Source organism: Empidonax traillii, unplaced genomic scaffold (genome assembly GCF_003031625.1).
Source record: "Empidonax traillii isolate 1590-97213 ecotype Southwest subspecies unplaced genomic scaffold, ASM303162v1 scaffold471:size1368335, whole genome shotgun sequence".
In the NCBI taxonomy this organism is placed as follows: domain Eukaryota; kingdom Metazoa; phylum Chordata; class Aves; order Passeriformes; family Tyrannidae; genus Empidonax; species Empidonax traillii.
This window is the reverse complement of record NW_020955664.1, coordinates 1274761-1298976: the sequence shown is the minus strand read 5'-3', so window position 1 is coordinate 1298976 and position 24216 is coordinate 1274761. Positions and strand designations below refer to the sequence as shown.

Sequence of the window (24216 nt, the reverse complement as noted above, 5' to 3'; positions counted from 1 at the left end):
GCACTGTGTTGACAATGACAAGAGCTTCCTTGACTTTACAGACTCTAACTGGCACAAGCTACTTTTAGTCTCAGTGGTGTAATGGGAACAATCTTTTACCTTTAAAAAGACTGCTTGCTAAATTCAGCTCCTACTGATTTCTCTAGGGACACTTTCTATGTAGCAGGTGTTGCTCAGTGAGGAACGCAGCACTTTAGCTCAGAACAGTGTAACAGAAACAAGAATTACCTATTTCATTTATTTAGTGTTGTCTTCTCTGCTCTGCTGTAGGGAAGTCCATGTCATTCATCATCATTCGGCTTTTTTAATAGCACTCTTAACTGTACACTAAAATTCCATGAATGAAAATAGAGGACTTTACAAGAAAAAAAGAACAGGTCATGCTGGGTGTATCCTATTCCTACCAGCTGCAGAGACCATTTCCAGCCCCTTTTGACACAGTGTCACCTGGAGATTCCAGCTCCAAGTGTTATGGATTTTTTTTTCCAAAGGTAAACCAAAGGCATTTCAACCATAAGAGAATCTGAAACATTGGATCAAAGAAAGGTTTGGGTTGGAAGGGACATTTAAAGGCCATCTAGTCCAACTCCACTGCCATTGGTAGGGACATCTTCAGCTAAATCAGCTTCCTCAGAACCCTGTCCAACGTCACCCTGAATCTTTCTAGAGATGGGGTATCTATCATCAGTCTGGGCAACTTTTTCCAGTATTTCTCCACTTGTGTCATAAAAATACTCTTATTTACATCTAATCTAAATTGACCCTCCTCCAGTTTAAAACTATTAACTCCTTTACTATCACAACAGGTCCTGCTAAAAAGTTTGTCTCCAAGCTGAAATAAGCCTCCTGGCACTGTCCTTTTGAAACTGATTTTCTAAAGAGATGATTGACAACCCAAATACACAAGTGATATTTGGTTCATCCAAGTTTTATTTTGCCAAATTGTTTTACAGCCTCAGTCACTTTGCAGGCTGAAGGATTGACTGATTGCTTCACTCAGCAAAGCTGAGTAAAGGAACTGTGTAAATGGAATTAGGAGAATCCGAAAAATCCCCTTCCCACACTTTGAAATTATGGGCAGGCAAAGCTACATGAATACAGCATGATGGGCTGAGAAACATCAGCAGTTGCTTTTTTGCTCATCTGTAGAACACGATTCTGCTCACTGAGGAAGGAAAGGCAATCACAGTTCTGAGAAACTGGTCCTTTTAATACCGAGAATATGGGATTTTGTGGAAATTAATCAGTATAAGCCATTTATAAGTGCTTTGGTTTCCTTATTTACGAGGGTTTGGATATCACTGTCTTTCAGTAGAACTTTATAGACAGGAATGGAAATAGATTTAAGCTATTTCGTATACTTCTCAGGATGTAGTGGGTTGGGATGAATTGTACATTCATACAGAGTTATCAGTTAAGTTGACAAGAGGAACAAAGCAATCGATGCCAGCTGTGCATTCAGCCTGTTGTGAGCTGTAATTTATTCTTGCAGCTTCAAACTGCACAGAGAAACAACAGGAGATTATATATTCTTTTGCAGCAGCAAGGTAATGGTACAGAACTTCGAAGGTTAGCTGCCACTGAAAGAGTATGTTTACTGGTGAAACATTTGTTCACTGGTTTATACTGGTAAAGGGATTTCCTTAAATGAAGGAGGAGGCACACTTCGACAGATATTTCATTTTTGTGTGGAAATTCCTTGCTTGCCTTATCCTCTGATGATCCTAAAGCAGCAAGCACTGACAGATTCGAAGTTGGCTGCTGCTCACAAGTAAGAGGGACTTTTTTCAACTATCTAGATATTCTAACCCTCTCTTGGGAGCACAATCTGCCCATTGCAGTTAAGGTAATGTTATGATGGAGCAGGAAGAGTGCACGATTTGGAAGAAGGGGGAAAAAAACCACTGCAATTATGTACAAATCACCATTTCCAAGACATCACATCCTTTAGCAATAACTTCAGCTACAGATGTGGAGAGTAACTTAGTAACTGTGAGTATCCCCAGTTAGGTAGAAATAAAGAGAACAAGAAAAATGTAGTCACTGTTCATAGAACAGTTTTGGTTGAAAGGGACCTTAAATATCATCTGGTTCCAACCCGCTGCCATAGGCAAGGACACCTAGACCAGGTTGCTGAAAGCCCCATCCAACTTGGCCTTGAACATTTCCAAGGATGGGGCATCCACAACTTCTCTGGGTAACCTGTTCCAGTGACTACACTCAGTAAAGAATTTCTTCTACTCTTCTACTCCTCTGCCCTGTTGCAGTTTGAAGCCATTCCTCCTTGTCCTATCACTACACGCCCCTATAAACAGTCCCTCTCCAGCTTTCTTGTAGACCCTTTATATACTGTGTATATATACACAATATATTGTAAGGGTGTAATAAAGTCTCTCCATAGCCTTCCCTTCCCTAGGCTGAGCAACCTCAACTCTCTCAGCCTTTCCTCACAGGAGAGGTGCTCCAGCCCTCTGATCATCTTTGTGGCCTCCCCTGGACTTGCTCCTACAGGCCCATATCCCTGTTATGTTGGAGACCCAGAGCTGAATGCAGTTTTCCAGGTGGGACCTCACCAGAGCAGAGTAGAGGGGAAGAATCATCTCCTTGTCTCTGAGCATCGACTACTCATTCTCTTAGATGTGTGCTAACAAGGTCAGTTAAGCACTCTGTTTTCAAATAGAAGAGGTAAAGCATGGGCTGTGGAAGTGTAATTTCCTCCTCATGTGCCTAAGGCTTGATTTGTGAAAAGCAGTTGAACAGTACATTATGAGAACAACATCCACAGTACACAATCTTTGTCTTTTAGAGAGGCTTATTGGAAATGATGCCAATGAAGGCCTCTCTTTTTGATGGCATATATCCCGCAAAACAACTTCCCAAAGGACTGAAGTATAGTAATTTCTGGTACCCTTGTTTGAATTCAAGGCATCTGAGATGAGAATAACTCCTCTGTCCTGTTTCTCTAATTCTGTCCCTTTTAGTACCACATCTGTTCTATTCTCCATAAAACAAAAAGGATTTTATTCACACAACCCTGTACAATTTATGGTTGTGAGAAAAACTGGAGTATATTTTACATTAGAGGAGGAATTGGTTAGTGTCAACTCCCACAAACTGGAATGTGATTGAGTAAAAGTCTAGCAAGTGCTGTAAAGCATGTAGATGAGAATTACATTTAAAGGGCAAATGAAGCAAGAATTTTTTTTTTTTTTTTACAAATGAAACAGTTTTGTACAATTACCGTCCCCATGCATTTCAGTTTATCTTTGAATGTAAAATCTTTCTTCAAGTCTTATTTGAGCACAGAATAATCTCAAACCCTGTGCCAATATTGAAAATTTCTTCCAGCTCCTTCAGCTGGACAAAAATATCTGCATGAAAAAGTTCTCCTGGGAAAAAATAGGAACAAAAGCTGCCATGGGTTTGGGACCAGTGAAAGTGCCAAAAAGAGCAGGGATGACAGCTTTTGGTTATCCTCCAAAATCTTTATTTTTCAGACTGCAAATAAAGGAGAGAGATATATAGTGGCTTTCAGAGGGATAGGCATTTATGCCCCTGAGAACATGCTTTGGATTTCATCAGCAGGAGGGCCACTATTTTATTTTTTTCAGGAAAAGAGAGCAAGGAACATTCATTAGTCCTTCAGAATAGATTCTAAAACAGAAATGCCTTTGATGTCTTATATTATAAAAGTAATTATTGGAACAAGAAAAATGCAAAGGCTGAGAAGTGTTATATTTTTTTTCTCTCAGAATGTATGCTGTTGATCACTGCTCTGGATAAAAGTTATAGGTAGCTTGACAAATAACTGGTTTCATAATTGTACATCCAAAATAACAGGTTCTCAAAATTGGCAGATCTTCCAGAAAACTCTAATTGGGAAGTGATTGTTCCTGCTCCCCACCCTCCCCACTCTCCCCACATCCAAATTTTCTTCTGTCAGGGGCAGTTCATAAAGCTGCAGTTCTGTCAGTGTCAGAGATGCAGTAATTTCTAGCTCAGGAGTTCTTTGACACACAAAGCTCCTGCTCACCCCGCTAGCACAATTACATGCATTTGTAAGGTTGGAAACTCAGAGAGGGCAGGCATTCAGAAGAGACTGGGTCTCTGCAGTAGCCTGACTACTCTGCATATCAGGCTTTGATGGGTGAGTTTTCAAAGCCATCATCCTATGCTACTTCCTTCAGTGTTTCTGCTGCTGCCTGCACAGTGAAGGCTGCAATGGAAATCTGCCTCTTCACTTCTTCCCAGGCTTCATGTTGATCAGCTTTGCTTTGAATATCAAACATGGCATCATAGATCCCTGGGAATGACTCTCCAGCATACTTGTTGTGACTGCTTGGAGCAAAGATGACATGTCTGTGGAGAAAAAAGAAAAATATAAGTATACTTAATAAGACTGACTATTAATTGTGGGGAGAGGGGAACGGACGGGGGGATGCGTTTATTGCAGGGAACTATATGTGTGCTATATAGAACATCTGTGAATCCCAGGAAGGTCAGATCTTACTAAATACACAGGAAATCTAGCTGGACATATCTTTAGAAGGACAGGAGCCAGCCCCAAGAGCAACATCTATGTGAAAGGGCACAGATATAGGTCAGGTAGCCTTCTTGGGACAGATGACGCATTAGTCTAATTAGGAACAAAACCATGTTACGCTTCTTGAAAATGGGAACTTAACAAACCTGTTGAACTAATTTGGCAGTCTGAAAAAGGGAATAAAACTAATTATAGGAGTATCATAAGAAATGGAACAGAAACCTCAAAAATAACTAAGTAGCTGCATGATGGTCAGCAGGTCTGGGAAAGGAAGGTAAAAAGAAGGTAAAAAAATCTATGGTTGAATTAGGAATCTTCAGAGATCAGAAGTGACCATATTGGATCAGAACTGCACAAAGAGTATCAATTTTATTTGTTAGTGCAGGATTTTTTTCCTAAAGAATGGATAGTTGCATATCTTAGATTGGTTTGATTTTAAATACAAAATATCAAAGCACATTTGCAACATATGAAGGAATCCTCCCAAATAAAAATAAACATTAAAACTACATTAATAAATGCAAGAAAGTAAAAAATTTAAAAAAAAAATCCAGACAGCTCTAAATGATAACTAACACCCAACAAGAACTGTAGAAAGCAGCAATTTCGTTCTTCCCAAAGTGGGAATGACAGTTCATCCTAGGAGGATGGAAGCGTGATTCTCAGTTCTACTTGCCTGAGGGACTTCTGGCTTGACATGAAAGCCATCAGTCAGTGAGTCAGATATATCCTGTCATTAGGAGAAGGGGGATACTGACAGCAGAGTGAGGTAGTCACACACCTGACACTGGAAGCTGGCTTCTTGTCAGTTATTACTAATAAAAGCACTGACTTTCTAGAAAGGGTATAGTAGTTAATGATTTAAGCTATTCAGAGCTCCTATAGAAGCAGCTAAACCTGGGACATATGGGACTCTGCAGCACAGTTCATGGACCTTTATCTATCCTGTGCTGAAAGGTCCCTCCCTCTTCAAGCTCTCTCTGCTTCTCTTTTCCACGGACCCTAACTACTCATTTGTTCACACCCTCATCTCCTTTTTACTCTACCCTCATTTCTCCTTTTTTTTTTTTTTTTTTTTTTTTTTTTTTTTTTTTTTGCTTCTCCACTTAATCCTCACTTTGTGCACATTCAAAAGAGCAAGTGGTAACAGCAGTAGTTCTACACACCTGCAAGTAAAAGTCACAGAGTATGATGGTGGCTTCAACACAGCTAATAAAAGCAGAGGGCCAGAGCCCAAGACAGGAATTTGGCACCACAAGGCTGGTGTAGCCAAGGAATTCTCCTTGGGGATTATAAGCAAAGTCCACTGCTCACTGGATCGTACCTAAAGCAATGTGTTGAGCTGTAATTCTTTTATGAGACCTACACAGAAATTTAACTGACTGGTCAGCTGGTGGGGGGTTCACCTGCAAAAATACAGTGCCTTAGACAGCAAGTTGAGAAATTTCTTGCCTCACCTGTAAAACTTCCTTCCTGGTAAGCCCAGAGGATCAGTGAAAGCTCTTTCTATCAACATCAGCTGATCATTCATGATTCGCACTGCAACTGGGCTGCAGGAGATGGAGACAGAGACATTTCACACAGTGGGGAAACACGACTGCCCAGTTTCATTTAAACACTTTTCCTCATTTTTGGGCAGAAATAAAAAAGACAAATATGGTCTACAGTTAAAAAAAAAAAAAAAAAAGATGAGGTTTTGCAAATGGAGATATTCAATACATGTTTTCTTAATGAATTGAAATTTCTGTGTTAGAAAACTCAACAACAAGATTTCACACTATGCAAAATATAATGGGAAAGTTTCTGAGGGTGTCAGATACTTGCTTAGTGTTAAATGGCACCAGAAAGATCTGACTTAACAGAGGGCAGAGGAAGGCTGAGATTTAGGTCAAGATGAAGATAACAAGATTTTGGTGCCCACCCATAAATCAAGTGTCCATACTCCTGTTCTAATCTATACAGTAACATAGTAAGGATGGGATTCATTTGCCTAAACACAACTAACTGGTACCATACTAGGTGCCAAGGAGCACCTGGCCTCCACTCACTGCTCTCAGAAGGCACAGGAGTCCTGTAGGGCCCTTAGGTTTGCAAGCATCCAACATATATCTCTGAAGCATCATCCTCTCTTCTTGAGGTGTGCTGAAAGTACAAATTCTGGCGTCACCTACAACACTGAAGTGTAGGTGTCTAAATACAGAGCTCAGACCAACTTTAACTTTCACTGCTATCCACCTTTCCATTTATTACAACAATTTTGATGTCAAACTGACACTTGTAATAAGCTCTACAGCTGATACTATTCATCACAGGAAGCATTCTTATATCTGCTGATTTATCTTAGCCTGTCTCAGAGTTCAAGCCCTACAAGGGCTAATCAGAGAGACTCCTTGTGTTGTCACTTGAAAGAAAGAACAGCCACCCTCCTAGGGTACCTAAGGTGCCTAAGACAGTTGTCCATGTATGCGTACACTCACACACACATATAAATAATTTTTTTTTTTCATACTTACTCTTTCTTGTCCACTTGTTCAAGTCTCCTGTGAAATTCATCAGCAGCCTTTGAGAAGTTCACCACAGAAGAAAAAAGAGGATCTAGAAAAGGAAGGACTTTGTTAACAACTTTAGAATATTTACTTAGCCCCCTCTACCTTTGAGTTGCCCAGTGGGAGAAAAACTACATTTGTCTTGCTGACATAATAGCATTAATTTTTTTATCTTTCCATAAATTATTAGTTTCCCTAGTGCAGCCTTTAAAGAGCTGCACTACCAGCAGTAATAGACAAATACCTTGTGCAATGAGACCAATAGTAAAGCAGAATGCATGGTAAACTTTTCACAAGTTTTCACATCTTCCCTCTGCGTGGCAAGAAAAAACTGGCTGGCGTAGCAAACTGAGAGATCTGCAGTCTTCTTTTTAACAAAAGGGTGCACTGTAGTGTTTAGGTTTGAAAAGCCTGACTTTCATGAAAAATACCAGCTGTTCCAGAAGGCTGTGGAAGAACAGCAGGATTTTGCTCTAGGAGCATGATGTCCTATTCATAGCATAACAGAAGAGTGTGGTATGTGTACTGAACAGCACTAGGTGAGGCACAAAAGACACAGCTGTCTTGGAACACAGTGACACACATGGTAAATTAAAGTAGCCAAGTCCTGTGGTTGCTCCACGCTGAAATTACAGCATAGGAGGCATCTCTGCCACAACCCTGAGTGTCGTCCTGCAGCGCTGCCGTGGGATTTTGCCAATTATGCCTGGCTGTGTGCAGTCCTAGCAGCAACTATGGCAGTTGTTTTTGCCTGCTCTGTCCCTGGCAGTACATCCAAACCATGAGGAGTAACTCAGCCAAAGAAGCAGAGGCCTTCCTGGTAATAGGAGTAACAGCTGTGATGATTTTCTTGTGGAAGGCTCTGTTTACTACAGGCCTGTGAAAATTATCAATTTATAAAAGTAATTTTTGTAGAATAAGTAACAGGTGGATGTTATGAAGAGAACTTCTGGGCCCACCAAAACTCAACTCAATTACAAAGAAGGAAATTTTACACCTTGTACATTCTGACCACAAGTTTTAGAAAACTAGATAAATCAGAGCATCCTCTCTTTGACTGTACAAGAAAATAGGACATAAGATTAGATCATCTCCTAAATCCAGTCCTCTGTTGGCAATTATTATCCCTTCACTGTTTATAAATTCATCATACAATTCCATGTGACAGGCTTTCTGTTCCCAGGCCTCCTATTGAAAGCTTTTCTTCAGTCTCATTTGCTCTTCCATTTCTAACAAACTTATTTATTCATCATGAGCCTACACTTGCTCCTTCTTGTATTAAAATTGTTATTTAGTTTATGCAATTAGAGGCACAGATTTTATATATGCAATTTTTTTATGGACTGCAGCATGGAGAGACCCATGTCACCTTGAGAGGGTGAGAATTCACACTTGTCCACAACTGTGGCAATAGCTCTAAGTTCGCCAGAGGACAGAGTTCTCCCTGCTGACATCATGGCTGTATCGCAGCAACAGATTATATTTCAGAAGCAGTAGGAGGGGATTTAAGAGGAAAAAAAAAAAAAAGATCATCTTAAAATATGTAAGAAACTTTGTGTTCATGTTCACTGCTATTCAATGTTGTTAGTATTGGTTAGTTTAGAAAATAGCACATTTCTTATTTCCCCAAACATTATTTCCTGATGGCATATGACTACAAGCATATATTTTATGAAAAAAAGTTTCCAGCCTTCATTGTTGCAGAGGAATGTGAACCCAAAGGCAAATAAAGTCCTTAATCTATTATTTTAAAGGATAACTGTGTGATTTATTCTGGCTTAGTTAACAATTTTCTGACATTCAGTGTTGTCAATAAGCAATTCTATGAAAATGTTGAGTAAAATAAATTTTAATTTTCACAGTACTGTAAAAGCTACCTATGTATTTTAATGTACTCTGGTGCAATAGAATAAACAAAAAAATAGAAATTATAATTTCATTCAAGAAATAAATTAAAAGTCAACAAGCATCAGCGAAGAGACATGAAAATAATGAAAAGACTGAAAAACATGCCTGGCAAAGAAATGGTCAAAATTACACATTGATAAAGCTATTAAGGAGAGGTTTCTTTAGCTAAAGAAATATTGCCTCTACATTCTAGGAACAATAATAGATGCATTGGTTAGAAGGTAGTTTGGTCAACTTCTAATCTGAAGTAGATAAAAACTCAAACAATGAAAAAAATTATTTCACAGAAATGTTGGTAGATGTTCTATTATTACAAAAAGAATTTTCAGATATGCTGAAATATGCTGCAATGAACACTAGAACATATTGAAATAAATCCCCCTGTTATGCAAAATCTCGGACTGGATGATCCATCACACAAGGCTTTCTCTGTCTCCAGAGGCCTTTTTACAAAAAGAGGTGTCTTTTAAAAACGGTCAAGAATTTTTCACCTAAACCATTACATGAAGTTTTAAATGTTATTTTTAATTTTCCCCAAATGTGGATTCAATTTGAGTTACTTCTAATGCTTCACATAGTCCAAAAGAGGACTGCATCTTAAAAAAACTCATTTATGACTCTAAATTATTGGTCCATCAGATGGCAAGTGAATTAGGACTGGCTGAAAAATCTCCTTGGTACAGAAACACGAGGGGTGAACGAGGCAAGAAGGGGAAAAGAAAAGAGAGAGAGAGAGAGACAGAAAATTACTGTGGAAGCCATCATTGCCTGGGATCCAGAGCACTCTGCTGCTTCAGACCTGTTTTGTATGCTAAGAGCAATGTGTTTGAGTGATTAGCAAATGAATGTATTATTGCAGAAGAGCTACAGAAATGATTCTGTGGCCTAAAAATGGTAGCCGTTCACTGAGGCAGATGGTAAACAAGTTCCCTGGGGGTCAGATGAAGTCTTTGCCGCAGGAGGAGCAGGCACCTGTGTCTCAACTTCCAAGAAATCACCATCAGCATTTAATTAAGCCTCTTTTTTAAGCAAGAAAGTGAAAAGCAGGCTAAAATATCTCTTTATCCTGCATCTGAGGTCCCTGAATGACCACAAGCCCCTTAATACCTGTATTTAATCATATGCATGAAATTAGAAGCTCTTTCTTATGATGACAAAATTCAAACAGGAAAGTAAGGAATTCAGCTGCAGAGCTATAACAGATATGACATGCACCTACATGATTCTAATTAACACATGTCGATATCACCTGGGGAATCTTTCTGCTGTACGTTCTGCAACCGGACTTGTCTATCTCGCATTGGCCTTTTTAGCCATCAGTGCGCTTGTAGCAAGCGTGGGTAGAGCCCTTCTCAAATCTTCATTTGCGAAGCCTAGCCATGAATTAACACACATAAGAGACAGTCTTGTGGCTATTACTCACCAAATGACACTTGGTAAAGTTTCAGCTGTTCTTCGTGCTTCTTGGCCAATTTATAAATTCTGTTGCTATATCCTTTTAAGGCTTCTCCATAATCTCTGCAGTCGAATGGAATGACCTGGGAGTCTGCCAGTTCATAAACCAGTGTGCCTCGTAACTGGGCAATTGTTAGCTGTTTCTTGAAAGTGGGGTCGTAAAATTTTTGCACTAGTTCAAATGTCTCATACCCAGTGTGATAAACAGGATAATTGCTGAATTTGTCTGTTTTCTGGAAAAGATCAAGGAAATTTGTCGGTGCTCTGTATTCTGACTGCAGTTAAGAGATGTATTGATCACTTAATGACTATGATGTTTCGGACAGTTTCCAAAACAAAAAAGCTATTTGCTACACAACGCAATCTTCTATTTTCATTTTTATTTATTTATCTTAAGAAACTAAACCAGTCTGAATCCATGGATTGTTGCACAGGATTAAGTGAGACGGTTTCCTTCTCTCTACCTATGCAGACCTGCCTTCAGTTCCATTGCACAGAGATTGCCTTCACCAAGGGTGAAAACAGTTTGGGGTTTTGGATAGCAAAAGTCCTCAATCACACCCCTTTTTATCTTGTGTAGCTATTTCGGAACACAGTCATGGAAGATTTGTGTATTAAAGAGCTTACTAATAGCATGGTGAAATGAACTATATACCTTCAGTCAAATTCTATAAATACCTTTCTGTGAACTTGACATCCTATAGAATATACAACATCACTGTAACGTGTTTTCTTCTACAAATATTTAGGGTCCTTGCTAAATTAAGAAATGGCACTGATACACAAACCAGTCAAAGATGCTTTGAAGGTTGTTTATTAATTCTGAATAAATGGTTGTTACAGGATGACTGCTCAGCACTGTTAAAATTCTTCAAGCAATCTGGCAGACTTACCCTATTCTTGGTGTAACGAGCTCTGCCTGATGCAATTCCCAGTCGCTGAAAATAAGCTTCAAAATCACTGCCTGACCCCAGTTTATTTATTCTAAATGTAGAAAAAAACAACATCTTAGTGAAGGCACTTACTGAACAGTATGGTAGTAATTTATGCAAAATGCAGATTTTTCAAAGAAATTGAGGTCAGTTCTTCTGGAGGGCACATCAGGGACACTGGTAAGATCAGAGACTAGATGAGTGGCAAGCTTAATTACTTAACTGATTTTATTCCAGCACGCTGATTCAGTATTCAGTGCTGCTAGGAAGATCTTTTGAAGGTAGCAATCCTGATTATGACACTGACCACATTTAAAAAAAGAAAAAACCCAAAAAAGCCACACCAACAACACATTGTGCACGGGAGACATAACATTGTATCAGACATGTCTCTGCCGTCTTAGAACATCAATCAACTATTTCCAAACTAATAGGAATCGGGCAGAAATATATGTAAAGACAGATGTGTTTATGTACTTGGCACATTCCGCTGCAGAATCCGAGACTGATAAATAATTTCCACTGCAGAAAGTGATCGGCATTGGTACCTACGGGTCACTACTGCCATCAGGTGGGGAGATGTGGCATGACAGGGAGAGTAAAGATGTGTAATATGGCAGTAAAGACGAGTAACATTTCAGGTATTTTCACATATTTACGTTTGATATTGAGTTTTAGGTTTATACGTCTATCCTGGTGAATAACTGGTATTTCTTCTGTTCCAGCTGGAGTTCTTCTGTTAGTATAAATTTCTGCAAGGAACTATTTGTATCAGCTGAGAAAGATCAAATCTGGTAGCTTTTTCAAAAGGAAAAAATCTCTGTGAGTCTCATGTAGCCAGAAACTCATCTTAGCAGGGCCAGAAACATGCAGAACATTTTGGTCAAATCACACAAAGGGTCAGTTCTGTTTACCTTATGTGAGTAATGCTCCACTGCGAAAAAGATTTAGCGCTCTGAGTCACAGGCTAAAAGACTGTTTAGGATTTTAAGTACCTTCAAATATAAAGTTTTAATACCTTCATATATAGATTTTTGATTTAATACATTTATATACATTGTATAAACGAAGAATAATTATCACAAGTTTTTTAATGGCTGCTTTTTAATTACTGCTCTAGGCAGCTTCTTTCAACTGAACATTTGCTTATCCTAATGATTTTATCTGATCTAGTTGGTGACTAAAATATGTTTTGATCTCTTTCCCCACCCTGCTTTTTTTGACTGCTTTCCAAATTGCTTTTCTACTAATAAAAAAGTATTTTAAAAGTATGAGATTTCATAATGTTACCATAGTTTAAAAAAAAATTATTTTACTGTAAAAGATGTTGCTAAAAAGTCACCTTACGCTAAGAGGTTTTGTACTGCTGTCATAAATAGCACATCTCAAAAAATTCTGGAGAGTATCCATGCTATGATATGATAAAAATATTGGGAGAAAAAAAAATCCAACAACATATTAAAATCTTACCTTGGATAGCTATTATTTTCAGTTCCAGGGTCTTTCTCAAGCCAGCTCTCATAAAGAGACTTATTTTCATAACCCTCATCAGGGCTTAAAATCTGGAGAGGAAAATATTATAGTCTCATTGAAAGTACCTCCAACTGAATTCATTGCCAAAGGAGCCCTTTACAGCCATCTGCAACATTCTTTACCAACAGTATTACTGCACGCAGGGAAGTGCACGTACACTATTTACATTTGTGGCACATATTTATGGATCCTGACCATAAAAAGCATCTCACAGGCACTTGGAACCAACCAGAGACAGTAGGGAAAAGCAGGTTAAGGCTCAGGGATACTAGCTATAACTCATCTGCTGCTGGAAGAAGTGGGTTCTAGGACTTCTTACCACCTTATGGCACTGTGTATGTACACACACAACATCATATATGATACTATGGGACTCTTTCCAGCAGCCAGGATGCCCCAGCTGCTCTCCTTTCTGCAGGCAAGGGGAGATGACAGCCATAACCCCGTGGAGGTTTGCCCTGAACTGCAGCAATGTTCCCTCAACAAGGCTAAACCTAAAATTTGTCTGCTTTTTCTATAGGAAAAAGAATTATAATAAAAGGAAGGGTCCAAACCATTTATATTACAGCAGTGCCAAGGGGACTCAACCAAGACTGGGGAATTAATATGCAAAACATTGTATGTACAAATGCAGGTCTCACCCTTACCTTCAAAAAACCAAAAAACTCTAACCACAGTGGAAGAGGTAAGTATTAGTGCAGTTACCATGCTGCCGGGAAAACTATGAAAGCTCTTAGAAAATCTGTGGCAGAGGTAAAAATAAATCAAGACTCCAGCCTTGGTATCCATCTACACTTAAACAACCTTTAATAGACATGGTCCTTTAAATATAAGGTTGTTTATGATGTGTAGAGAATTGGGATTTTTTTTTCCAAAATACAAAGTGTAAATGTTCATGGCTAGATACACGGTCCCACCATATTATTGAGACTTAAATTCTGCACTGAAAAACATACAGATTCCAACTTGAAAATCCAAAGAGTTCTGACCTCTGAGATTTTGTCAGCAACTAGCAGAAAAAAACCAACTTTGTGAAATAACTGCTTGTCTGCTGTCATTTTCAGGGCACTTTGGTCAAGTCCTAGGGCTAAAGTGAAAAGGCACATTAATAAGTGAACTCTGTCAGAGTTGAACTCTGACATATGGGAGCAAAAGCACTCCATGCTCTGGTAAACGTTTTATTCTGACACCTCTGGCCGTGTAAAAACCACTGCCCAGCTTCTTCATACAACACTGAGAGCATAGTAAAACATACTATTTGCCCTTAGATCCAAATCTAGAATCAGCATAAGCTTCCCACTACCTCAAGGAAGATGCAGAGTTCTTTAAGTATAGCTGAAGCAGTGACGTTCAGAACAGGGGAATTGGAGTTGAGCTATTGCAGACACTGTCTGGTGATGACCAAATGTCTATACCCTTGAGGTGGAGCAAGGCCAAAGAAGACAGTCAACACCTAAGTGTACCATCTGTATGCAGAGGACCACACGTAAATGCAGAGCTCCTTGAAAGACAATACTTCACATGTACACTACATCTCTCTTTGTTGAGAACTGGCTCACTAAAAAATAAGAAGATCAAAGAGATCTTTGGATTTTGGACTGTTTAATATGAACAGAAATAACCTTCCTTTGGACATGCATAATCAGGTGTCAGGTTTTCTATTGTTTACATCACGCTTCTAAAGTTTAAATCTGACATAACACAGAATAAGAATTTTTTTTTTAAGTCAGTCTTAAGTACTTTGCAGGGTACTTTAATGGAAATTTTTTTGCTCAAACCAGCAATTGTTGAATAGTTGACTTAAGATCAAGAGTGAGGTACTATTTTTAGCCCAGACCACCTTTTTTAACTTTGTTTAACTTTTGCAGGGAAATGTCTTCCTGGGTAAATGGTTTGCTGCAGACAGAATGTAAATTATTTTGTCCAGGGCCCACACACTAAGGACATGGAAATTTTTGCATACAAGGAGAATGCCCTTCAGTGTGCGAAGTGTCAGAGCTAATATTTCAATAAACATCTTCTTCCTTTGCAAGGATGAAAGAAAAGATTAAGATAGAAAGAATTTATAAGAAAATATAATGTAGAAAAGAAAATCACAGAATAGCATAGATAAACTTCCCCAGATCCAAACCATAGCATTTCAGGTTGTAAAAGAGTAATACTTTTGAAAATAACTCAGGTTGAATGCATCTAGTGGGATGGGAGACTGGTAGCTGGAGTCATCCTACCAAGTGCAATCACAGTGCAGATTTTTACACTGGACCAGGTCACCTGAGTTCCCATCATATCAGAGGGAAAAAAAGTAGTTTGAGTTCTGTACATACAAAGGTGGAAAACCACATTTGGTCAAATGAATCTCATCCTAAAGGCACTTATTTCTACCCAATGCCTTTAAAGGGAGCCTATGTTGCTTAAGTCAGTCAGAGATGTGTTCTGTTAACTGAGATGAATCCAGATCTGAGGATACTGGCAATGGCTCATGGTAGGTGCCTAATCTGGTTAACTCCTCATATGGCCAAGGAAATTCCATGCTTTAATGGACCACAATCTTTCAGCCTTATGATAATTTATTCTGAGAGCTGAAAGTAAAGGAGACATGGTTAGACCCCTTGTAATCATGAAAATATACTCGTCTAGCCTGTTACAAAGCCTCTCAATCCTTCAATTTTTATTACATATTTCAAAGGCTCAGCGAGATATGAAGGAGATTTGGGGGAACAGACAGAGAGAAAATGGTAGCTAGCCAATGTGAAAATTATTTTCTTCAGTGCTTATCATTTTAGAGAACTGATCTTGCTCAAGTGTTTTAGCATCTTGTTTTTATTATTATTATTTTACTATATATTTGCTATATATTTACTATATATTTTACTATAGATTTTTATAGTTTTTACTATATATTGAAGATAAGATTCCACTTATGTCACATTTCAACCTTTAAGAATACTGAGGAACTGTGAGCATGGACTGTGTACTGCTGATGGGATGTTTTGCTTTTGAATTTGGTGGGATCAAGATTCTTACAGCACAGCAATAAAATAAATCCAATATTATTCAATAATCCTATTTCATCCACTAAACTTACAGTTTTATATTCTTAAAAAGTCAGAAATAGTAGACACTGCTTCTGTACCTCTTTTGTCAGATTATACACCAGTTTGTAGAGAAGAGGGGTGCAGTCAACTCTTAGTGTGTAGTTGCCTGAAAATAAAACAAAGGCATGGAAATTTTCCATTCATGTACCAGTGGCATTATTTTCTTAATTGATTAAACCCTGCAGTCCTTTCTTAGATAAACTTCTGGACTCCAAGGCAAGAATTTAGATCTTGCCTCAGAATATATGCAGAAATAGACTACTTGGTCACACTGTATAAGCTCCTGCCACTGCTTGACAATGATGGATTGGTTATAGTACATACACAGGAACATAATTAAGCCTTCCCATAGTTCTAAAATGCGCCTAACTATCCCTCATTAGTGACAAGCCCTCGTCACTCGTACACTTCCTGAAGCTTTTGTTAAACAGAAGGCAAAAAATAAGAAGTTAAAAATAAAGTTAGTGCTTTCAGGAAGTGTGCAAAAGACATTCGCCACAAGATGTTTTAAGAAATCTTTCAATTCAGCTACTTTTCTTACCATAGAGAGCACTTTTTCAGTGCTTTTGCAGACTGTATCTACAAGACAGGTCATCTTCTGAGCAAGAGAATTGCAAGGTATCTGGCATTTTATATTTCAGAACTAAGTCTAGCCCAAATAGAAGGCCAAAAAAAAGATGTAGCTCAATGTTTCCATCTGCTGTCTCCTAAACCTCCTCTTTTACCACCACGTGATGGTGTGTGCCCTTTACCCCCATGAGGTTTCCATGCTGCTGGTAGATTGTTTTGGGCTCGGTAAGTATCACAAAGCAAAGTTCTCAGCTGCAGCAGCAAGACCATCATCAAAAAGAAACTATGGCCATTTTTGGGACAGGCATGAGTGTAAAACAATCTCCTCTATAGACTGCAGCCATCGGAGAGCATTAAGCAAACACCTCTGCCCTCAAATACAGACAACAACAAAGAAGAGAACAGGGATGAGAAGGTTGCAACATAAAACCTACAAACTCTCAGATAACAGTTATTAAGTTATTGTTATTGTTAGTAATTAGTTATCAGTTATAAGTTATTAGGTTTTGTTATGGCTTTAGATCTTGGGTCACACTTTGCACAGTGTGTACTTACATATCATATTCTAGGACTAGACTGACAATTACAAAAAAAGTCCATGATGATGGAAAAAATACTAGATAATGTTAATGATGTTTCCAAAGGGAGTCTGTATTTGAGAACTGTAAATTAAAGTCACAAAACTGTTCAAAATGATGCCCCCCCGCTCCTTCTTTTCATTGCTATAAGAAAATAAAGAGAAATAATTTGCTGTCCAAAATGTGATATAAGAAGTGCTGGGGAAAACATTTGATGATAAACAAAATAATTATCAGAGTATATGAATGCTATGACTTTACAGCAGATTTAACTGTTCAGTCAGGTGAAAGATATCCAAGATACTTAAACCAGTGCACTTAACATGGTGTTCTTTTCCTTACTACATATTTCTTTTCCAGTTGTTTTACTTTCATACTTTCTTTAATGGATAAAGCAAGAGACATGTTTGAATAATCAAGATTTAGAAAAAAATTGTTAAGACAGCAGTATGTTGGCTGCAAACCAACTAAAAAATATGGGTTACAATCCACGCTGAGAATCTGAAGCAGTTGTAAAGCTATTATTTTATCTGTGAGATCTTCTAGGCGTGAAATTCTGCTCTACTTTTTACACAGCATGTAGGCTGTGTAAATGAAGGAGCAGCTCTAACTCTCCTTATTCCCCAGCTCCAACAGAGCATTTAAAAATTGGGTTTGGCTTTTCTTTCTTTCTAATCCTTTTGTGATGAACAAAACTTTCAGCTGACAGGAATAAAAAGAGTTCTTAAATATGCCTCTTCATAACCATTTTATTCCCACACAGGAAGCCCAAATAAGTTGGGTTTGACATGGGAACATTAATGCCTTGAATAACTGAGGTTATGACGCAGAGCAGCTTCACAGGACTCTTCTGACTATTCTTTCAGCACAAACAACAGTAAAGGAGGTCCTTCTGTGATAAAGGCCAGTATATTTTAAGAAGGATTTTGTGATTTAAGTTGCAGTGTAGAGCTCCCCAAAAATGCCAGTTTGTAAGTAGCATTCCTGAATGAGATTCTTACAGTCTGAAGAACATAATCAATTGAATAATGGTGGATAAGGTTTTTTGTGATTCGGGGCTTGTTTTTGAAGAAGAGCTCTGCTGTAATACATGTATAACTCCCTGATCATAGCAATGAACAAAGGTGACCACACTGGCCCAAAGCACTAAATCATCTCTCACCCTCATCAAGTGTAAACCAAAGGTCTCAACACAAATTGTCTTATAAACATAATAAATTAGTGTCTGAAAATATTATAATTCCACAGGGGAAAAGAGTTGGAGCTGTGACCAGAGCAAGGAGCAGACTGTCATATATCAAAACTGCAATTGCAAATTAAAGCTAATGCAGCTAAGAGAGAGTTTAACATACAGAACGCTCAGTTAATTAACACAGAACACAATACTCAGCCAGAGGAGACATTCTGGACTCTAGACACATGGGCTGCAGCTCATGGGTGGCACTATTTGCAAAAGAAAGTAACACAAGAATTTAAATTGCTTTTTCTCTCCACTAAATTCTGTATTTACTACACTTATTCTGAATGCAACAAATAATACAGAGAAAACTATTAAAAATTATGGGTGGGAAGTAAGGTAAATTTAAAAATAAAAGACTCACCTTCTATAGAAGAATCTGTGTTTATGTAAGCAACTGCCCGTTCCTGAAGGACTTTGGCATTTTCCTGAGGTTGTAAATGTGTAATCATTACTTTCAGTTAGTGACATTTAGTCAAAAGCATGTTAAGTGCACTGTTTCTTACAGCATTGCTTTTAAGATCTCAGTCAGGATAAATATTACTATGTACCTTATTAATTATATTGTTTGAAGATGGTAAATGATCTGGGCATATGAAATTCACTCCTGTTTTCTGCGACTTAATTTGTTGTGGAAAACATCCACAAAATGAAGGTTCTGCCTGCTGCATCACACAGGAGCAAGATGGAACATGAAAATTATTGAACAGAATTGTAACATGACAAAATAAGGCTCTACATGCTTTTTAACTCTGCACTTTGGGACTTTTTGAACATGAAACATGTGACTGTGAGATCAGCCAGAATTCCTCCATGCTTTTAATTCCTGGTTATTCATGTGTGCTCCCAGCACTAAACTCAATTTAACACTGATGAACTGAGCACTGCTGTCATTTCTACACTATTCCATTTCAAAAAGGGATAAGTCAAAGCACAAAAATTCCCTATTAAAGTGAAGTTGACTATTTTGAGTCCACCAAGAATTGCTTTCATGCTAAATATATACACACATCTTGCTGAATTTTTTGCAAACCAGTAATTACGTTTGAATTGATATTCTAATCAGTAAGCGGTATTTTATTAAGTCTTGGCTTTGTGACAGATATTTTAATTAGGTTAGTAATTGTTACTCAATTCATTCAATTCATTCAATTTATAACCCAACTATTCATTTGTAAGTCATGGGTGAACTAAAAATTGAATTGGTAATTGATAACTACATAATGATATTAATATCTTTTAAAAAACAGTAGAAGAGATCCCACAGAATAATATGAAGGGAGGGAGCAAGCCTGTACATGCATACATGAGGCCTTGCAAAGTCATATTAGCAGTATAAAGAAATTCCTTCGTTTATGAGCGGTGGAGATTGTCTGTATAACAAAAGGATGTTGCCACAGTTGAAGTCTCTCTGTTACACAGAAGGCAGTGGATATAATGGGTTAATTTTCCTCAAGATTTAATACATGACAGATCTGGCAGCTGCAGAAAATGGGAATGTAAGCTGTGAGGAATGTCTCTAGAGAAACTGAATCTAATTTAGTTGTAAAAAACTAGTAATGCACACCACCAAGATAAAGCAAGGAAATGATAATATCAAAACACTGAGGTTCAAATATGAACTGTGCTTATAGTTTTCTAACCTTGTACAGCTGTCATTTCATGAAATAATGAGTTATACATTACTAGATACCAAATTATTAAGCAAAAAATTTACAGAATAATAATAGCAATATTTAACAAATCGAACATAAGAACTCCTAATTTATTCATGACTTACTCAAGAGAAATTGGTCTTTTAAGTACGATTTTTTTCGTATTCCTCATTTTTAAAACAATTGTGTGGGTTTTTTGCTTGACAGCATCTAAATATGTACATAGATATGTAGACAAAGCAATAATAAATAAAGTTTTATATACAGATAGGATAATACTTCAATGACAACTCTTTAAAATCTCTCAGTAAATAATTTAAAATAATCTCAATCATTCTTTCTTCATCTACTGTCCCATAAACCAACAGTAAGATGCAGAGACTCTGTTACAGTTAGAAGTCAAACAGTTTATGGGAGAAAGAATTAAAGAAAATTCATAGGAATAGAAAACTCAGCTTTGCTCACAGAATGATGGAATCTCTTTGGTGTTTGAGAGCATATTTCTGGGTTTGTTCCCTCCTCTGATGCATACCATTTTGCTTTATAATTTTGTGGTTTACTGAAATAAATGATAATAAACTAAACTAAAAAGATTAAAATGTTTTATTGTATAGATTTTGAAAGTTGTATCCACATAACCAAATATTACTTTGTAAATAAATTTCTAATAGGATAAAAAGACAACACTGTTCAGTACTAATAAATGGAAATAGTTCAGCAGAAATATATTTTATTAGGTAATTTTCTGCCTGCTCTATTTCCAATTTGGATTTTACAGACAAAGCAATGACAACTCTTGTAATACCTATATTTCTTATTGGGGTTTAACAAATCCACTAACAAGGTTAAGAACTGAACATGTCCAACAGGAAAAAAAAAATAGTCAGAACCTTACTTCTGAATTTGCCAACATCCTTGTATGAGGCAGGAATATAGCCAGGGATCCGCCTACAGAATTAATAGACTGTCCTGCCCCTGAGACTCTACAATGCTGGAATTAACAGGAATTTTGAAATATTCACTCATAGATTACCTATCCTTTCATTTGCCCAGGAGGATTGATTTCCATACAAAGGGCTTGGAGTGCCTATGGATCACAGGTTCATGATCTGAACTTAAGTTTATAGAAACCAGGGAATTTCTCAAGTAGAAAACAGACCAATTTGCGTTACATAAAATGCTGTAATTCTGTTAAATGAAGGGATGGATTTCCACACAGAGACCACTGAGGGACATTAGCTTTGAATCAAAGTAGATTTTTAAATCTTAAAAGAGTTAGAGCACATATGTTGTAAGAAGGTAAGTAGGTAATTGATATAAATACACAAGTGCCTGCCAGCACCCAAAGGAGCCTGTTGTGCTCCCATTTTACCATGAAGCACTTGACTGCAGTCTAGGAATAGATGCTGGGTACTGCAGCTGCCTGCAATACCCTTTCAAGTTTTGCTTTACTTTACACTGCTTTTTATTTACCTCAGCCCACTCTGTGGAACCCAATAATCCAAATTCTTCTGCATCCCAGCTTGCAAAAATAATAGTTCGCTTAGGTCTCCAACCTGCAATCACATAGTTAAACTTGAAAATTCAACTTAAAATTTGAAAGTCTAGTAAAAGATCACCACAGTTAATTAAAATTGCTTTAAAAATATCACTTAACTGATATAGCAGTAAAAAAAAAATCCTCTCTGAATTCCTTAGAGGAACATATTATTGCAATAATTTCATTCTATACAACTAAGAGGGTACTATTACACTGATGAAGAAATAAATTCAGCCAAATAAGATGCAATGCTACATATGCACCTCTTCAACGAATTTGCATCTTTCATAATTAGAAATAAAACTTTCTGTAGAAGTGAAAAGTTAAATAACTACAACAGCTTATGGGAACGCTGTTCTTCAAAGCCACTGTTTTCCATATCCATCATTCTATGTCTGTAATAATTGTTACCTTCCATCTTCATTTTACCAAAACTCCGTACAATTTCTTGCAGAACAGCTGCACCTGTCGTTGGATCAATACCACCAAATACCCAAGAGTCTCTGTGACCACCTAAAATAATATATCTGTCTGGAAACAAGCATAAAATATCAATTCATAATTAAAAATGCACTTGGGTTACCTTTGGTGTTTCCTTTGATTGCATCCCTACTTGTATCAAACAAAATCTGAAGTTCAATACCAGTGGTACTATTTTATTTTTAAGTTAATCTGCAATCAGTCACTTATCCTACTGAGATATACAACTGAAGACAAGAAATATTTAACATATTTTTCCACCTAAGGGTCTTTCATGTCTATGACCTGCTACAAAGTATCAATAGTGGAATCTTAATGTCTCAAATCATCACCAGTTTCCTGTACTTTGCATTGTGTTAATTTTTCAAAGGCAAAATGTATGGGTGATATAAGGTGAACCCTACTGTAAAATGACAGGCATTATAAAAATACTCTCTGACATCTATCTTTCTAGTATTCCTATTCAAATTTATTCTTGGGAATGCCTGTGATAAACACTGTAATGAGAGGGAGAGAGCAACTGTTAAGGATTACTCAGACTCCATATTATCTGGCAATCTAAAAAACTTCAAGTTTCTTACAACGTGAGAACAATTTCATTAAACACAAAACAGAGAAGGAATTAAAATCATCAACCACCTGATGCTCACCTGGTTCCACTGCTCCTCTGAGGATGCCAATGACGTTGTAAATTCGTGTTATTTTATTGCTTGTATAAACATGCATTCTGACTTTTCTGTAATGAAAGGCAGTATGGAGTAATCATTTCTGACTGAGAAGCCAATAAAAATCCATTGCGAATAACATATAAGCCAAAGAGTTTGTGTTCCTGTTCTGCTTTGTCCATTCAGCGCTAATCTAATGTGTATTCATTTGTCTCAGTGTCCCGTTTTTTATTTCAGCTTTACCTGCTGACAGCAAGATGCCTTAGAAACAATCCTATGAAGTGAGCCAATCTATAAATTTGCAAATATTTACAGAATTTATTGAACTTCTATGTATGGGAATCAATTAGACAACTGAGTACCAGAGGAGTAAACTGAAAAGCATGCACAGTAATTAAAAATATAATTATATTTTTACCAAAATTATAATTGTGGATATATATATTTTTATAAAGAATATACTTTGATTTTCTAGCACAATTCCACAGAATTCCAAGATAGAATGCAGAGAAAAGGTCATTAGGAATATTCATCCAGGAATAAATTGAAATCTCTGTTTAGGACAGCAGATCTAAGTGATCAAGATTTGTCAATTGTAGAATTGTAGAATTGTTTGGGTTTTCTGGGACCTTAAGGTTCATCTAGTTCCAACCTCCTAGCCATGGACAGAGAACCTTCCATTAGAGGCAGGGAACCTTCTACTAGAAGTACAGTTTACTTTTTCTCTCCCCTTCCCAGTAAAAACCCTTCATCCCTGCCTGCTCCTCCCCAGTAAATTCCACTTGTGAAGTTTTATAAAAGTAAAGGAAATCCAGGTTTTAGGAGAGATAAAAATAATGTAGTATTCAGCCCTCTTAACCTGTAGAAAAAACAAAGCACCAAACAATGCTTTTTTTGGATCTGGCAAAACCTCCAGAATTTCACATTTGAAATTATCTTTTCAGCAGCAAATCTGCATAGCTGTCAAAATCAAAACCTACTTCAGGACAGCCACTGGATCCTTGCCCAGGAAATAACTGACAGTAGTGCTTTGAACATGCATATACTTGCACACTTTCCATGTGCAAGTGGCTTTCCCTTAGACTCAAAAGGTTCATTTTGATACGGAGCTACTCTGAGAAAGGACTATATAGGATTAGACCATATTTATTAAAAGAGTGACCCTCGCAAGTAGGAAGATGTTAAGAAGGGCATTCAAAAATATTTTGCATGTATGACTTCTGTGGAGGAATCCCATCCTTTTCTCACTGTTGCTCTTCAAGATATTCCAAACATAATTATGTCAAATATGCTTCCTTATTTATTTATTAATATTTTATTCATTTTCATCTAGTGTTAAAGCAGAGAAGGAAAGAATAATGGTAAATGGAGTCTATAAAATTATATTTTCAGACATACTTCTGTCTTTCAGAATACTAGTTTGTGATAATGATACACCATTTTTACTCACTGTTCAATGTGGTCCACTACCAGTCCTCA

General features: G+C 37.4%; 1 protein-coding gene across 2 annotated transcripts in view; it reads right to left on the bottom strand.

Annotated features, from left to right (window-relative positions):
- Nucleotides 1–3652: 3652 nt before the first annotated feature.
- The window catches only part of LOC114063505 (N-acetylated-alpha-linked acidic dipeptidase 2-like), a 29901-nt gene continuing 9337 nt past the window's right edge, over nt 3653–24216 (bottom strand). Inside the window, exons 9-19 of one of the 2 annotated variants that reach the window (XM_027895814.1) lie at nt 22723–22808; nt 22004–22123; nt 21526–21608; nt 18762–18825; nt 16051–16118; nt 12855–12946; nt 11346–11436; nt 10421–10685; nt 7057–7138; nt 6001–6093; nt 3653–4359 (exon numbers count right to left, since the gene is read on the bottom strand). In XM_027895814.1, coding sequence (XP_027751615.1) covers nt 4170–4359; nt 6001–6093; nt 7057–7138; nt 10421–10685; nt 11346–11436; nt 12855–12946; nt 16051–16118; nt 18762–18825; nt 21526–21608; nt 22004–22123; nt 22723–22808 — 1234 coding nt within the window. In that variant the 3' untranslated portion in view covers nt 3653–4169. Of the gene's footprint in view, nt 4360–6000; nt 6094–7056; nt 7139–9774; nt 10234–10388; nt 10686–11345; nt 11437–12854; nt 12947–16050; nt 16119–18761; nt 18826–21525; nt 21609–22003; nt 22124–22722; nt 22809–24216 lie in introns of those variants that run through there. The other variant, XM_027895815.1, reaches the window with a different exon arrangement.